The sequence below is a fragment of the Trachurus trachurus genome, assembly GCF_905171665.1.
Source record: "Trachurus trachurus genome assembly, chromosome: 10".
Taxonomy (NCBI): Eukaryota; Metazoa; Chordata; class Actinopteri; order Carangiformes; family Carangidae; genus Trachurus; species Trachurus trachurus.
Genome location: NC_139894.1, coordinates 16,065,240 through 16,081,608, shown reverse-complemented (window position 1 = coordinate 16,081,608; position 16,369 = coordinate 16,065,240). Strand labels below are relative to the sequence as shown.

The window sequence follows — 16,369 nt, the reverse complement described above, 5'->3', positions numbered from 1 at the left end:
CTTTTGTGCGGAAGAGTGAAGGGAGAAGTGGAAAGAGAGGAATCCACAGAGAAACAGAGGCCAAGCTGCTTCATGCCAACACACAGGAAATGTCTTGTGCTCACTCTCTATAGCGCAGAGACAGGCAGTGATACAATTATCACTCGCAGCATGCTTACAGAGTTACAGGTTTACACCTCTCTGGCCCTCTGCCTGCTACCTTCCTTCCCATCCACAATGATTCCCCTCTGTATTTCTGAGGGAATATACATTACACTTAATCTGTCAACACTACTCCATTCACGGCGCTGGAGCAGCACAAGGGGAGATTTTATTACAGAAGAGCGGGTTTTGGTAGGTGTCCCCTCTGGGGTGACATTTGTTCTGAGGACAACAGTGCTCACACTGTGCCGACAGCCTGACCTGTGTCCTTGTTGGGAGATTCCTCAGCATTCCTGAAAGCACTGTCGCTGTGACTGGGAGCTCTGTTTCGGCACCCCTGCAGCTGGAAACAAACCACATGGGAGCATCAGTGCACGGCTTCCCCAAATTCCACAGGTTCACAGAGATCCTGAAAGAGGGATGAAAAAGCTCACGGAGATCAAGGTCAAGCAGCAGAGGACGAGGGAAACTGTGCAGCCAACAAGCCCCAACAGCTGATCTGCCTGCCAGCTAAGGGTTGGTTGTCATTTGTATCTGTTATAACTATTGGCACACATGGTAATTGGAATGTGCTATTGCCAGAAACAAGACTTTTCTTGCTTGGGTGTAACCTTAGGCTACCTTTGTTCGTGCCAGATGCCTGATATGATGAATCTAAACACTTACCATTTGTAACTGAGAGGGGAAAGCAGTTAAATGCCGTGTCTAGTTGTGCCGTTAAATTTTCATGCCATAACAGAGCCAAATTCAAAATGTTACAGTGGCTCAGGACTCAATTTGCAGAATATGACAGTATAATGCTTTAAACATGGATAAGTGGGATACTTTTCTATGAAAAACAAATTTTCTTGCAGCCTTGAATTTAGTTTTTGACTGAAAAGTTTTGCAATAAAACTCAAATGTGGTATTTCCTGAGTTGGTTGTCAGAGGCATTACCAATTCAAACTGAATGAATCACAGTGAATTAATCATTTAAGATGTAAAAACATCAAAACTTCTTTGGTTCCAGTGGTGTAAACAATCCCACTAGCTTGTTTCTTTTATATTTCACATGTAATGCATTGCAAACATCGGGAATCCATTAATAATTGTCACTGCATTTCGCTAGTCAAGTCATTGTGAATAAATGGTTTCTCCTCCAGATCATTTTCAATATATAAATGAACCAACATTATTAGAGTTTTACAGTAGCTACTGACATTCCCATCAGCTCATTTTCATATATTATGCTAAACTACAACATATTGTTCCTGCAAAACATATTGGGATTGTTTTTGCGAGGTTGTTTTGTGCACCCAATACCTAAGTTTCTGATGAAATACATGACATCCCCACCTGCCTCACGGTTACTTTGTATTTAGTCTAATTGTCATACATTAGCGTGATAAAATATCTGGTGATATCTTTTTTTTTTTTTTTTTTTAACCATTATCATCATTATCATTATCATTATCAACATGTTGGCATTGTTTTTCTGAGCTTGAACTTTCTACGTTCTCCCAAACATCAACTGTACTTCATGTTTAAAGGGGACATATTATGGAAATATCACTTTTTGAAGAATTTAGGATTTCGGTATTTGGCTTGCCTTCATGCAACCACAGACATTTCATTCAGACACCTGGGAACTATCAACAACTTGTAGAAAAGGGGCATATCCCTTTTCCTCTGCTTTGCTAACCCTCCTCTTGGCCATGTGCGTTTGTTTTCAACGAAGCCAGCGAGAAATCAACCAAATCATTAGAGCGGTAGATAACGTTATTTATCATATACAATGTTACAATGTCTATATTTGTGTAGTCTTATCTGTCATAAAAAAGAGATTACAGGTTACAGGGCGCATTTGTGTTGCGGTGCCGCAGAGACGAGTGCTGGGACACCGCCGGGTCGGAGGCTCTGATCTTACAAGGTTGGTTTTCAGCCAAGAGACGCTTGGTGGAAGGCAGAGAGCCTCCATTGTCCCTGGAACAAGTTACAAGTCATTTATTAATATTTAACCATCATTAGTACTAGAGTTGTTTACTTAAAGAAACCCAGAGAAGTTTGCTTTTGGTTATAAAAGAGTCTCATATTAATGTGGATGAATCTACGTTACTCACTTGTTAATGGGTCCATTTTGAATAAATATATTGTTTTGTCTTTATAGTTATTTTGATATTATTATTTAGTGGTCGACTCACCCAGCATTTCCTGGTTTCGGTTTCCCGGACGCTGCAGCGGGTCATGGGAATAACGCCCCCGATTGCTAGTTGGCAACTTGGCATCATTTATGATCGGAACTATGACGGTATCTGATCGTCTGCGAACCACCAACTTTCGTTCTTGATCAATGAAAACATTCTTGGCAAATGTTTTCGCTTTCGTCTGTCTTGCGCTGGTCCAAGAAATGACATCTCTGCATTGCTGGTGAATGAGCAAGTGTGGTATTTTCAATGATTTAAGGACATTTATAGATCACCCACGTTAATAGCATCATTGAGGACCCTTTACAGATATTAACACATAGGCAAGTAAAAAAAATAAAAAAGTAGTCTACATTAATGTTTCAATCTACATTTTGTAATAAACAAATTATAAGTATAATTTGATATGACCAAGACACCTAAAAACAAAAACACGGCCGTTTTCATCAATTTACAAGCAAGTGGGCAACACACATACATTGGAGTGAATGAGTTTTATGGGCGCTTTTGCAATACCCATATCCTGCCACTCGGGGCACAAAACCCTTACCACGGGAGTCAATGGTGGTGTCGTTACTCTCTTTTCCAGTGCTCTAGTTTTGGCTAACTTCCTGTCAGCCGATGGAGTTAGCAGTCCCCGCCCTCGTCCCTACGTCACCACATTCACGCGCATCCCTTGGCTGCACACACAGAGAGGACCGCCCCTTTATGCCGTTCTCTCTCCTCATTGGATAAAGGTTGTAGGATACAAGGAAAGTTTTCTCCTCGGCTTACAGCAGAGCAGAGTGACTGACAGACCCGTGTTTCAGACCAAATATGTAAGTGATTGCTGTCGGAAGATATAACCTAACTATTTAAGATTTATATTAACACAAAGATTCCGCTTAATTCTGCTTTATGGGTAAAAATCTTCAATGCCAATTGTGTTTTACTTCAAAATATTAGCAAGCAGAAGCAAAATAGTGAACTTCAACCATTAAAATCTATCGTATATTGCTGCTGTTGCCCAACAGAGCCCATTTCTGGATTGGGCTACTACCTTAGATTATCAATTCTGATAAATGTCTGTTTTATCAATATCAGAAATGCACATAAAGTGTGAGAATAAACTGGTGGGACAGGCTAATACACTGGAGGCCCAACACCGATGTCCCCTCTCAGCAGGCAGGGAGGGAGGGAGGGGCGGGGGAGGGGGCGGGGCGACAGAGAGAGGCAGCGCGCGGCTCTGTGCAGACAGGAGACGCTTCAGATGTGGCGCTGCGTCCGGGCTGGGCGGGTTTCACAGGACGGTCCGGACAGTCAGCATCTGGAGCTTTATGTGCACACGCTGTTAAAGAGCTGGCGGGCTGCGTTTTTCCTTTTTTTCCCTTTCAAATAACCTCTGCAGGGCAAAGAGACGGAGAGGAGGGACGAAGTACCTGCCTGTCCCCGGAGATGATGATGAGGAAAACCTGGGAAGTGATCCTGAAGGAGTCGTCTGATGGGGAGGGAGACTTGACCGGGGTGTAAACACGGATCATCGATCTCTAATCAGGAGGTAATATATTAGATGTAGTTGTTTGTTTGGGAGTTTTAATTGTGGACATGCTTGCCTTTACTCTGATGCCCACGTTTGATCCATTATTACCTATAGATGATTGTTTTCATAGCCAGGTGTAAGATGATGTGTCAGTCCAGACGATTTGGCGAAATGATGGTTAGAAATGAAGGAAATACAGAATCTGAACAGCTTGGTTCAGGGACTCCTCCACTTCAGAAACAATTTCACTTTGACATCTGTAAAAAGATTTATTTGACAACGTTTTTCCCCCCTACAAAGTTGCATCCTAAAGTTAGTGCTGCAGTCTAAGAAAAAACAAAACACAGCTGTCCCTCCCTTCACCTCGCTTCCAGTTATCTGTTGTTGTGACTTTTTGCACATGCATGTCCTCTGGATCATTTTCCTGTGGTTTTAATCACAGCAAGCCTCTGAAAACCCTGAGGAAAAGCTGTGGTTTTCTGGTTTGGAGCCAGAAAATTCAGCTTAAAAAGCATTTAGTGTTTGTTCAAACACCCATAGAGGCCCTAGAAAACACAGTGATTGCAGGGTTTAACATCCCAGACTCACTTTGGTTACATCTCTCCCACCACAGCCTGGTTAACAGCAGCTGATATTGTCCCACTTTCCTTTCCTTTTCTTTTTTTTATTGTTTTAAACTGCAGGAGCTTTCCACTCCTTCACCAAGCCAATTTACCACTTGAGATCTTCTGTGGCTGGTGTGAATTGTCTGCCACAGCTGTCATGTATCCAACATGTCAACATAGGAGGGAGTTTTTTTTACTTTCCCTCCCTCACGGTCCCTACAGTAGCTGCTCTTTGTAACTCTACCTCCTGTGTAGTGTTATATGAGACGGCACATAGGTGTGTGGACAGGCCCCACCCTGTCTTTTGTTGGGTATAATCCTCTATTTTGCCGCCGTGCCTTGACTTGTTTTTTTTTCTTCTTCTTTTTCTTTTCACTTTTCACACACCTGCTCTCTTCATGCCATGAGTGCCTCTGGGTCCACAGCCTGTAGAGGGGATCAAGTATCTCCTTGTAGCTGCTAATCTGCCCTGAAAATCCACACGTACAATGTGAAGTAGTTAATGTTTGATAGAAAACAACTTCTTACCTCTGAGCTTTGACAAATATTTGACAGGAGAGTTTTTATTGAACCCTACCAGCCTCTTTTTTCACTCTTATAATGTAGAGTTTCTCTCTTGATTATCTCTTTTTTTAGTGCTTCAGGTGATCACAAGCTGCATTTCTGGTCCTTGTTGACATTGAGCTGTGGCTTTTTGTACCAAACAGATGTTTAAAAAGGTTGTTTGTTTCCGTGAGGCGGAAATCCTATTTTCCTGGTAATCTATATTACAAGAGGTTCATTGTTGCTGTGCCACACCAGAGGGAAACTCAGGCCTGCATTGCAACACTAGGTTTTGCAAGCTGCTGACCTCACTTGCATAGGCGATGTGATTTACAATCAACAATAAACTGTGAGCGAGTCCAGATTTACAAAGGATTAAAGTTTGTGTGCCTGTCAGCAGACGGCTTGTTTGGGAAAGTTTTCCACTGTTGATTTCTCGAAAAACCCGTAGGAATCCATGTTTGTCTCTCAGGGATAAGTTGTTGAGCTGTTTCTCGCTCACTTGTGCATGTGTGTGATTATTTTCTGTGTCGTTGCAGTGTTTCCGTCACCGACCATGTTGACGCCACGTGAGAACTCCCTCCTGACTCACCTGCTCTTCCTGCCCCTCACCTTGTCCTTCCTGCACCCCCCTCCCCCTCCCCACCCCCCCGCGGCCCACGTCCCCACGCTGGTGCCTCACACGCCGACGCCTCTCACCCGCTCCCACTTCAGCGCTCACACACAGCTGGACCTCACCACCCACTGCAACTCCAGCTGCTTCCACCGAGCAGAGCAGGACCAGCAGCTGAGCGAGAAACTGGCCTTCGAGACGCTGTACGCCGACGGCTCGCGCACCCTCACCACCGTGGACGTGGAGGGCGAGGACGAGTTTGTGAGCGACCATCAGCATCTCTTCGCTCGCCCGCCTCCGTCCAGGAGAGTGCAGCCCGGACACAAGCGCGTGAGGCGGCAGATCTACGGGGCGGACGGACGCTTCAACATCCAGGGGGACGACTTCCTGCTGGATTACCCCTTCTCCACGGCCGTGCGCATCTCCACCGGCTGCACCGGCGTCCTTGTGTCCCAGCAGCACGTCCTCACGGCGGCCCACTGCGTGCACGACGGGAAGGATTACGTGAAGGGGGCGAGGAAGCTCAGGGTGGGCTTCCTGATCCCTCCGAGCATCAACGGCACCAAAGGCGGCCTCGGCTCTGCCAAGAAGCCTCTGGTGCGCTGGGTGAGGGTGAAGCGGACCCGCGTGCCGAAGGGCTGGATCCAGGGCCCGCAGGACGTCAGCATGGACTTTGACTACGCTCTGCTGGAGCTGCGTTGGCCGCACCGCCGCCCCTTCATGCGCCTCTCCGTGGCCCCCTCCTCTGACGACCTGGCAGGGAAGCGCATCCACTTCTCCGGCTTCGACAGCGACAGACCCGGGGAGCTGGTTTACAGGTTTTGTCCCGTGGAGGAAGAGTCCAGCGACCTGATATACCAACATTGTGACGCGCGGCCGGGGGCGAGCGGCTCTGGAGTTTACGGAAGAGTTTGGGACAACGGTTTGGAGCGCTGGGAGAGGAAGGTCATCGGTATTTTCTCCGGACACCAGTGGCTGGAGATCGACGGGGAGAACAGGGATTACAATGTGGCTGTGCGCATCACTCCTCTGAAGTTTGCTCAGATCTGTTACTGGGTGCACGGCAACCGACTGGACTGCGTCCAAGACTGAGAGGGACACGAGCAAAGAAAGAAAGAAAGAACACAAGAGGGTGAAATGTCATCAAACTGGATTAAATCCACACAAAAAAATATCGACCTAGACCAGTAAAGCAGACCTAGTTTCCCTTCACTGAGTTACGTCTCTCCTGTGTTTAATTAGCTGCCTGTAATTTCTGAGCCTATTAAACTATCTGCCTGTGAGATCATCACCACGGCATCTTTTAATACGTTTCTGCCCACAGTCAGTGTTTCCACAGCATTAACAGAAACCACTTTTTACAAGAGAGAGAGAGAGAGAGAAAACACTTTTCAGTAACAGCACATTATTTCATACTGTGGATGATGGTAATCTACTGAGGACCGTGTTTCTTGTTTTTCACCTTTGCTGTACATTTGTTTTCATTGTTTTTTGGGTGGGGTTTGGTTGATTGGTATGTTGATCAATCTTCAACGATCATTAAGCTTCATCTGCCACGATCTACGTTCTGATAGTTTCACAGCTCTCTAGAGTTGCACAGAGTTAAAAAAAAAAAAAACTGACCTACAGAGTCTACAGACGCCACTGATGCCTAACATTTCAGCAGACAGCTTGCTCTTCGCTGTGTGGACCGGAGAGACAGAGTGTTTAATTTTATTCTATTTTTTAAGAAAAATGCTTGATATATTTTAATAAACAGAGATTTATAAGTGCTTGTGTCTGTGTCTGGTTTGAGGAGTTGTGTTGCAGCGACCTCCTGTGGCCACAATGATACTGCAGCACCAAGAACCTGATGGTGCTTCGCCGTGGCTTCCACTGAATCAATTGACATTAAATTTATGTGCATAAATTAGTGTGTTTTTACTTAATTTGCCAGCGCCTTTAAATACTAAGCCGTCTTTGTTTTGCTTAGGTACTGTAGGCCCTTCATTTAAATGTTTCTATATTGGAATTTAGGATGTTTTATTTACACTTTTTCTGATGTTTAAGACCAAAAAACAATTAATACAGTTGCAGTTGTAACTAAATTGGCACCATTTGTGTAGTAAGGTCTGAGCATAATCCTCATAAGGTAACACATCCATCAACACCATGAAGGCATTTATATTTAAGTCTGAATACCAGGAAGTATAAACAGCTTAACTGTTTTTACTAAGCAAAAGTTAAAAAAAAAAAAAAATGGAAAAAAGAGCAGAACAAGTCAGTAGTTTAGTGCTTTTTATTAGAGATAAGGAGACGATACAAAACATCCACCATTCAATATCAATCTTAACTCTGACCGCTGGTCTTTCATATACACATCGCTCCCCATCAGACCTTCTTCATAACACCGAAGTTTTTGAAATCTAAGATCCTGGTTTTAACACGTACAAGGAATGTTTGCATGTTGTTTACTACATCAAATGCCATAGTTTTCTGACCCAGAGCTGGAAATAAAAAGGAATCACTCAAGTTTTGTAATTTGCATGTTCAAAAGAAGAAAAAAACAAAACAAAATGGAATAACAAAAAGAAAAAAATATATATATTTAACCGTGTTCCCCCAGAGAAAAGTTTTGATACATCTTGTGCAATCAAGAGTGAATTAGTTCATACTACACCTAGTCTCAACTACACACACTTACAAAACTTAATTAGAAGTTTGGCAAAAAAAAAAAAAAAAAAGTAGTTGGAACGATTATTTGTCAGGATTCGATGGTTGGAAAACAAAAAGGTTGTTGCCTGTCCCTTTCTCTGTAATTTTTCAAATGGAACCCAGAAAGAAGAAAACCCTGTCCTTAAACATGAACAATATGTGTATTAATCTTTATCATCATCATCATCCTTCCTCAGTTGTATCTGAATGTTTTTCCTTTGTGTGTGTTTTGTTCATATCCTTTAAGTTGCTTGAACTGGAATGACAGTCTGAATTTGTGGAATTTCTCTTTTTTTTTTCTCTGTTTTTTTTCACTTTAACTGTCACTTGACCCCAAACCCACCCACAATATCCCACCCCACGAAAGTCCCACAAATGGTGCTGGTTCTGCTTTTGCCCTTCTCCAAACCACACTGGAATGAACAGCTAAACCCAACAGATGTGTCTGAAAGGCCTCGATCGAAGCCATAGAGGAGGAATGGGGGGAAGGGGGGTAATTTATACAGGGGCTCCTTCCAGGCTGACTACTGATGAGCCGCCAAGCTTTTCTGCCAGGGTGTGCCGGTCTTTGAGGTCGTCCAACCCGTTCACCTGCCACTCGTGCTTAATACCTGAGAGAGGGCGACAGAGACAGAAGTCAGAATTAAACAAACTTTGAAATTAAACAAACTTTGTAAATATGGGCATTTAAAAAGGAAAGTCCACCCTTTTTGTACATAACAAACAAAAAAGGAAGATGCATTTTCCTTATTGAACTCTTAATAAAAAAGAAAATCAGTGCAACAGTAACAGACAGGCCTTCAAATTAGATTAAAATATTCTAAACAATTTATAAGAACAGTAAAAACAACAACATCTCTACTTTATCCTTTACAGTGGCAGTAAACCGTGTGTTTGAACATTCAATTCTTACCGGAAAAGAAACCAAACAACAAGTGTAGTGTTTACACTGTCATCATGTTTATGTGTTATGAGAGCAGAGGCTTAATGCTTATGCAAAGTGAAACTCTGGGCGTCTACTGTAATGATTATGCAGTTACTATGCAGTCATTTTCTTTCCATCCACTTGGGGGCAGCAGAACAAATTGTTTACACAACACTGACACTTGTCATCCTATTAAATTATTAATGTTGATGTAATAATTTCCCATTTGCACATTCAGCAACATATCAAGTTAATATGAAGCAATTTCTCTGGCCACAAGAAAAATTCAAGTCTCTCAGCTGCTAAACAATCAATGACGTTCATCGGCTGGTTGTTAGAGATTGAACTGAGCATTAGATGGCAGGACATGAAGCCAAAACAATAAAGTTTAGAGTTGATTGTGTGTGTGGGCGCGTCGTATAAGCAATTTCATATTTGACCCAGTGTCAATACAAACATATTGATTAGTGCAGCTTTAACTGCACCTCCTCACCTTCAAATTTCCTCTTGATAGCATCTTTTGAGCTGGCATAGATCATCTTGCTCTTCAAGGGGGCACTATCTGGAGCCCTGTGAGAGGGAATGAAACAAATATTAAAACCAAATATTGTCTTAATAAAAAACCCATAAACACCAGCATGTGCGATAACGTCCGCCCTCACCAGAAGATAAAGACCAGGTCCTCCTTCTTTGTTTCTTTGGTCTCATAGGTTGCGTCATACAGTGCGTAGCGGCAGTCGTTTGGTGGCAGCATGCTCACAAACTTCTGGTACGGATCCGTGACGGTGGTTCCCAAGTCACCCAGCAGGATCTCTTTGTCCTCATCCAGGACGATGTTCTTGAGGTCTTTGCTCAGACAGAACAGGATGGCCTTCTTCCTCTTCCTCTTCTCGTCCTCGTTCGCCTGAGCCTTGCGCACCTTCATGTCATTGAAGACTGCGATAACTTCATCTGTGACTTTCACACCGGAGGCCTGCGGAGAGGAAAGTATGATGATTCAGAGTCAAATGTATTCATAGTTTTCACACGGCAGATGCCATCAATGCAAATATAGGGAGTACACGGCCCATAATAACCCTGGTAATAAAAAACAAATGTATTTAGAGGCTGAAATGATTTGTATTCATCAGGTAAAAAAGACACATTTCTGTATCTTTAGGTGCTTATAATCATGACCTAAGGATAAAACGTTTGAGATGTAAATGAACACTTAATGATTTACTGAAACTAGTTGATTAATTTTGTTCCTCATACAGATAATTTCCGTTGTTTTCCGTTGTCAGTCTCAGCATCAAAAAAGAAACAGCTACAGCTTCAAATGTTAATTATGATTTGAATATTAATGTTTGGTCCACAAAAAAAAAAAATTGCGATAAATGCCTGTTAAAATCTGTGACCAAAGGAAGGCTTTGTTTTTGTGCCAACCAGCACTACTCAGTTTACATCCTCATAGTTGAGAAGCTGCGGAACAAATGTGACATTGTGCTGAAGAAAATAACTAAAACATGAGTTTCATTATCAAAGTGGCTGCAGCATCGTTTTGTCCTGATAAACTAATCTTCACAGGTCTGATGTTAAACTTCATTCTCATTCATCCAGCCTTTTGAACAGGCACTTTAAATATAACAAGTTCAGCTTTATGAAATTGTTTTTGTGTATTTATTGACAACATCAGAAACTAATAGGGATTACACAATTATTCTAGAAAAAGCCGAAGTATATAAGAATAACAGGTCGGTGAGGTTTGTCAAGACGGCACAAGCCACAGTGTTCAGACGAGCCAGGAAGTGATGACTCGAGTACATTAGAGACATCATGGAAATGAAGAAGGGCCTGAGAGGGCAGCATGTGACCATCACACACACACAGAGGCAGGAATGTCTCTATGAGAACAACCGGTACCACTGAAAACATAAAAAAGGTGTGGCTGTGTTGGAAGTTGTATAATGCAATCTGAAAATGTTCTGACAGCCTCTACTGTTCACCACGAATGAATTTAGCACTGATTATACAGTCAGCAACAGCCTTTTTAATTCCATTTATTATGTATGAGGTCAGACTGTATGAATACCGAAGGAAAGAAATAAAAATACACGGCCACTGCTGCATGTTCAAAGTCCGCAAATCTGAGACTGGGGCAGGACCAGTAGGTATAAAAACATTACGTAAGTTCCCTCTCTCTGCAAGCAGAGGTGGAAGCCATGTATCTCTGCCATAAAGATGACCATGTGGGTGAGGGTGTGGTCATGAATTAAGCGTTTCAGAGCAGGGTTCAGGCTCAGACAATGGGGCTTCTGTTGAAATATAGAATACGAGTCACATCGCCGAGTCACAGCTGCTCCATAAACTCACTCAGCCTGGTCTTCTGACTCTGTTTAAGGCAATCCATCACAGGAAAAACGCAGTCTCACGAGAAGATGGAAGAAAACGTTGCCTACCAGCAATGTGTCAATGGAAAAAAAGGGACAACAATGAAAAGGGAAATAATGGGGCAGGAAAGACGGAAAGGGGACCCAACAGCTACGCAGAATGGGCAGACACAGCATGTTTGCTCAGGGAGTAAAAGGCCTGAGTGAGATAACACTGAATCTTAGATTAATAATTAACCAGCAAATAATCTTAATCACTTCCTTAATCCACCCATCAACAGAATAAGTCTTGTGCCTGGGTATTTTCTATATATTCCTTGCTGTTTTCCAAATTTCACAAGTTTACAGATACTGTTTCCATCCAAGACGGCACGTGACATTTATCTTATGACGTCTTTCTCCATGATGATGCTGAGAATCGTTGCTGTTTCCTTTTTCCATTTTTTGCAAATCATGTTGTAGCCTAACTGTTGAATCAATTAAGTATTTGACATATCCAGTTCATTGCTTCGTCACAATCTTTAATGTCATTGTTTGTATTTTGTTTATTTATAGCTGCATATTTTATCACCATGGTGACTGACCACTATGATCTCACTTTATCTAATCTCTACCATTGACACTTTTCTTTGCAGAAACCGAGTTTCATCATGAGGTTGAATACAAATCTAGTCAAAATTAAAATCTTGAAATCTCTCCCACAAAGCAACAGTAAAGATTAGAGGCCTCACGAGCTACTGGTATAATGGCTGATTATACAAAAACAAACAATCAAGGGGCTAATGGATTTGTTTAAAAAGAGTTAATTCGTTAATTAAAAAACAAAACACAAAAAAACTGTATTGAATAGGAAAAGAGGAACCGTGCAGCAGGCGGATTTAGTTGCTGTCAGGTTAACTCTGCAGACTCAGCATTAAAGACAATAGACAACATAGCTGGATCTTTAAAAAAAAAAGAAAAGAAAGAAAAAGCGCAGATAAAAGGCTATAACGCCGATAATGTTAAACAAATAACGCATATTCTGCCACATCCTTTATCTCTATGCGTCACTTGTGCATAATGATCATGTTTGAATGAACTGAGACATCGGTTAATTTATTCCCTCTTGTTACCGACTATTAGTGTAATGGCGTGACGGGCCTTCAGTGTGTATAAACCTCTGTACAAATTAGATGCGCAACTCAGGAGATGCGCAGCACCGATCACGGAGATCCAGAAACAGAGGCCCGCTAGCTTTATAGCTAACGAGTCCGCCGACACTGCCAAACAGTCCTTACATAATGGAGATTATTCTGTCAATTGTTTTATTGTTACATCCGAGTAGATAACATGGCGAACTTCTCACATCACAAATGACAGTAAAATCCGAGTGCAGATCCATTATAATATGGCACCAAACAAAAAGGTCTTTGCACCAAATTCAGGGTGGGGCCATGAATGCAGCACACACGCACATGTGTGTGTGCGCTAGCTTTGCTATATAAGGCAAAACTCTCCTAACGGACCGTCCGTCTGTCAATTCACACACATCTACTGTCACAGCGCGTCTTAAAACCCTCGCTGTGCACATTTAGTGTCACTGTGGGGTAAAAGTGACCCAGCACGAAGCACGACATCATCCCCAAAGTCTGAGGGGCCGTTAACAAGGAAGCCGCGTGCAGACAAAGAACCAGGAAATCACAGCTCGCGCCGGCCATAATGGCTGTCATCCTCCTCCTCCGCCTCCTCCTCCTCCTCCTCCTCCTCCTGAGCTCACGGAGCCGCTTCAGCTAACTGCCTGTCAGCCTGCCGCTGGCCCCCGAGGCGCTGCATCACCTGCCGAGCCGGGGACCAAACCCCACACACTGCGGTGCAGACAGCGGCATCGAGCCGGGGGTCCAGGCGGCGGCGCAGACAGAGACAGAGACAGGGACAGAGACAGGGCCTCGGCCTCGACCGGAGCCGCTTCGTGTCGGAGAAACACGGACAAATGAAACGAAATGGCGCCAGTTGTTTTGGGGTCGGCAGCCGTTTGTATCTGGGCCTGTGATCATCATATTGAGGGAGGAGGGGAAACAATGCAGCAGTATTGCAAATAAGCTCATTTTATGTGAATGTGGCTCTGCTTCACCGTGCTGTCCGGAGGTACAACCGGCGGTCCAGCGGAGCCTCATCCCCCGTTAGCCGCGGTGCTAGCGGCGGCGGCGGCGGCGGCGGCACCGAGCTGCCCTGCTACGTCCGAGGCTAAAACCGTTGTAACCGTTATCGAGAAAGTATCAAATAAAATGACAACAAAGCCCCCTACACGGTGAGATTAAATGTATAACATGCAGGAGAAACCCGCGAGAAGCCACAAAGCGATAGGGAAGAAAAGGCGTTAGACCTACCATAGCTGTAGATTAGACTCGTCAGCGTCAGGGTTGAAACTGAATGGACCACGACGATTAACTGTCGGTCGCGCTCACAGACTCGATACGCGACGTGGACGCGCCTGCACGTGCACGAGCGGGAGCGCCCATTTGCAGAGCACGAGCCTCCTCCGACTGTTGTTTTTATATTTGCTGTTTTTGCTGTTTACAACTGATTAATGTATTTAATCTGCAGATCTAACCTCATTAATTAATTGTTAGCTTCAGTTTTTATGGTTTTAAATACTCACTTAAAACACGTAATACAAATACATTTACTTGGTACATCTCAACATATTATTTCGACCACTTATTTTAAACGTTATACTTATTTGCATGCGTTTGAGAAGACTAGTGTCACACTTTTTTTTTCTTTTTTTTTTACTACTTCCTATGTTTTTTTTTTTTATAGAGCCATTACTCTTCAAGCCTATTGCGGTATGTGTTAAATCAAACAAAGTAAACCAGGATCAGAGAGCATTATGGGAATATGTGTTTGTGTAATATTTGACTAAACCTGGTGACATCAGATGCGATTTATGAAATTATTGAGCAGTGCTTTATAGGATTACGAACATTTTGTCTGAAGCTATAGGCCTATTGATTTTCTTTCTTTTTTTTCCTTTAATTTATCGTAACCTATTTTACCAACAGAACATTTTTAATTCATCCATTCATTGATTTATTTATATGTTATGTATGTAGGTATTATTGGGGACAGCGTTGTAATTTGAACACCGGTTTGAATACGTGCTATTAATTATTACACTCGTGGCGTGAGGAGTGATTAATAAGTAAAGCGGCCGTACCGCTGCTGCTGCTTTGACCGACATTCAGCAGCCTGCCCTACGCAAAGCGGGTTTTCGGATGGGAGGAAGTTCTCCGCCATTCACCCCCCCCCTCCTCCTCCCCCTCCCTCCGTGCCGTTTTTGTTGAACTCACTTCCAAATATGGAAGCGAACGGTGAGCGGCGGCGGCGGCGGCGCGCGGCTCGTGAACGCGCCTCGCTCCCGGGGAAAGGAGGGGTCGGGCCGCGACGCTGATCACCATATAAGGAAACAAGGGACACGAAAATTCGCTATAGCAGATTTTTTGACCGGCAGCGCGTCGAGAGAGGAAAGAGAGAAGAGAGAGAAGACACAGAGAGAGGTCTGTGAAGGATGAGAGGCGGCAGTAGCACAGCAGCAGCAGCCGGACCAGGATGGTGACACATCAGGCGGGCGGGGGGCTGGAGCCACCGCCGTTTCTTTTCTCTTTTGTTGTCTTTTTTATTATTCAGCAGAGGCTAACAGAAAGCTATAATACACACGCACCTGACATCTGTCATTCTTACCGAGGCAGACATGTTTATTTCATCATTTCATGCGTACGCAGGGGCGCAACTAACTACTTTCTGCTGAGGGGTGTGCAGACACATTACTGCGCCCCCCCCCAAACAAAACAAAACAAAAAACAATACTTTTCTTTAAGTGTATAAATCTTACTCAAGAACTTTCAATGATCTAGTCATCATCAACTATGGGCTATAACGTTTAAGTACATATTACACTGTTGCCACATTCAGTTGTTGATAGGACGCTGCATCTGATCAGTCTCATCAGATACATCACTGTGGTGTTATATCGGAGTGAAGACACTAAACTCAAGTGTGTCACTCCCAAGTTCTATAATTGATCTGTTTTATGATTCACCGTCTAGTTAAAAAAAAATTGATAATGATCTGAGCAATAAAACAGCCACAAACAACGTACACAGGACACATCTTGCACCAGAACCCCACTATATAAAGTGTAATGGATGTAATGTTACATTTGCAGTGTATTCATGGGGGAAATCTTATACTGGAGACACAACCTTTATACACCTTAAAGTTTAATTGAATCAAATAAAAACAGACTTAAATAAATGGACACATTGACAGTTTCAAGCTCTCTTTATTCCTTATAAAACAGCATTTCTTAAGTCAAGGCCCCTGCAAGAGATGATTACAACTGCCATTGCTACAATATAGCATGCATTTATTTACGTCTGGAACCAACACTGTGCAAAAAGCACCATAGAGAAGGGTAAGTGCAATAGCATGTGCTTGTAAAACATCTTGGAGTTTTTTTCTCCTCTTGTGGAAACAGGGACATGGAATGTGCAAAAAAGATGGTCAAAAAACCATGAACTGAGAATTTCCTAGTCTCTCGTCCTCCACGTTTCCAATGGTCACTTTTGGCCCTTTACTGTGCAGACTTGTACTGTCCTACAGGCGACAGGATTGTACTTTTGCTCTCAGGTCACACAGTCTTGTGGCATTTCAAAAGGCCTGTTTTATAATGCTTGAACATTTGCCCTACCACTTCTCCAATCCAATGTTTCTAAAAGAAGTTTTACCATCATATTCA

The 16,369-nt window shown here is 43.2% G+C and overlaps 2 protein-coding genes across 2 annotated transcripts; one reads left to right on the top strand and one right to left on the bottom strand.

Annotated features, from left to right (window-relative positions):
• The first annotated feature begins 3,499 nt into the window (after nucleotides 1–3,499).
• On the top strand, nucleotides 3,500–7,324 carry prss23 (serine protease 23). Its single transcript, XM_083980713.1, has 2 exons — nucleotides 3,500–3,861; nucleotides 5,531–7,324. The coding sequence occupies exon 2, from the start codon at nucleotides 5,548–5,550 to the stop codon at nucleotides 6,694–6,696; it is 1,149 nt and encodes a 382-aa protein (XP_083836839.1). The 5' UTR covers nucleotides 3,500–3,861; nucleotides 5,531–5,547; the 3' UTR covers nucleotides 6,697–7,324.
• A 543-nt stretch (nucleotides 7,325–7,867) lies between these two features.
• Nucleotides 7,868–14,082, bottom strand: cfl1 (cofilin 1). Its single transcript, XM_083980721.1, has 4 exons — nucleotides 13,959–14,082; nucleotides 9,886–10,196; nucleotides 9,717–9,793; nucleotides 7,868–8,909 (listed from the first exon to the last, which is right to left on the bottom strand). The coding sequence occupies exons 1-4, from the start codon at nucleotides 13,959–13,961 to the stop codon at nucleotides 8,797–8,799; spliced, it is 504 nt and encodes a 167-aa protein (XP_083836847.1). The 5' UTR covers nucleotides 13,962–14,082; the 3' UTR covers nucleotides 7,868–8,796.
• Between the last annotated feature and the right edge of the window lie 2,287 nt (nucleotides 14,083–16,369).

Coding starts and splice junctions, on each gene's coding strand:
- cfl1 (XM_083980721.1), bottom strand. Junction 9,794..9,885: donor GACCTGGTCTTTATCTTCTG/GTGAGGGCGGAC, acceptor TCCCTCTCACAG/GGCTCCAGATAGTGCCCCCT. Junction 8,910..9,716: donor TATCAAGAGGAAATTTGAAG/GTGAGGAGGTGC, acceptor GCCCTCTCTCAG/GTATTAAGCACGAGTGGCAG.
- prss23 (XM_083980713.1), top strand. CDS start 5,548: ATGTTGACGCCACGTGAGAACTCCCTCCTGACTCACCTGCTCTTCCTG.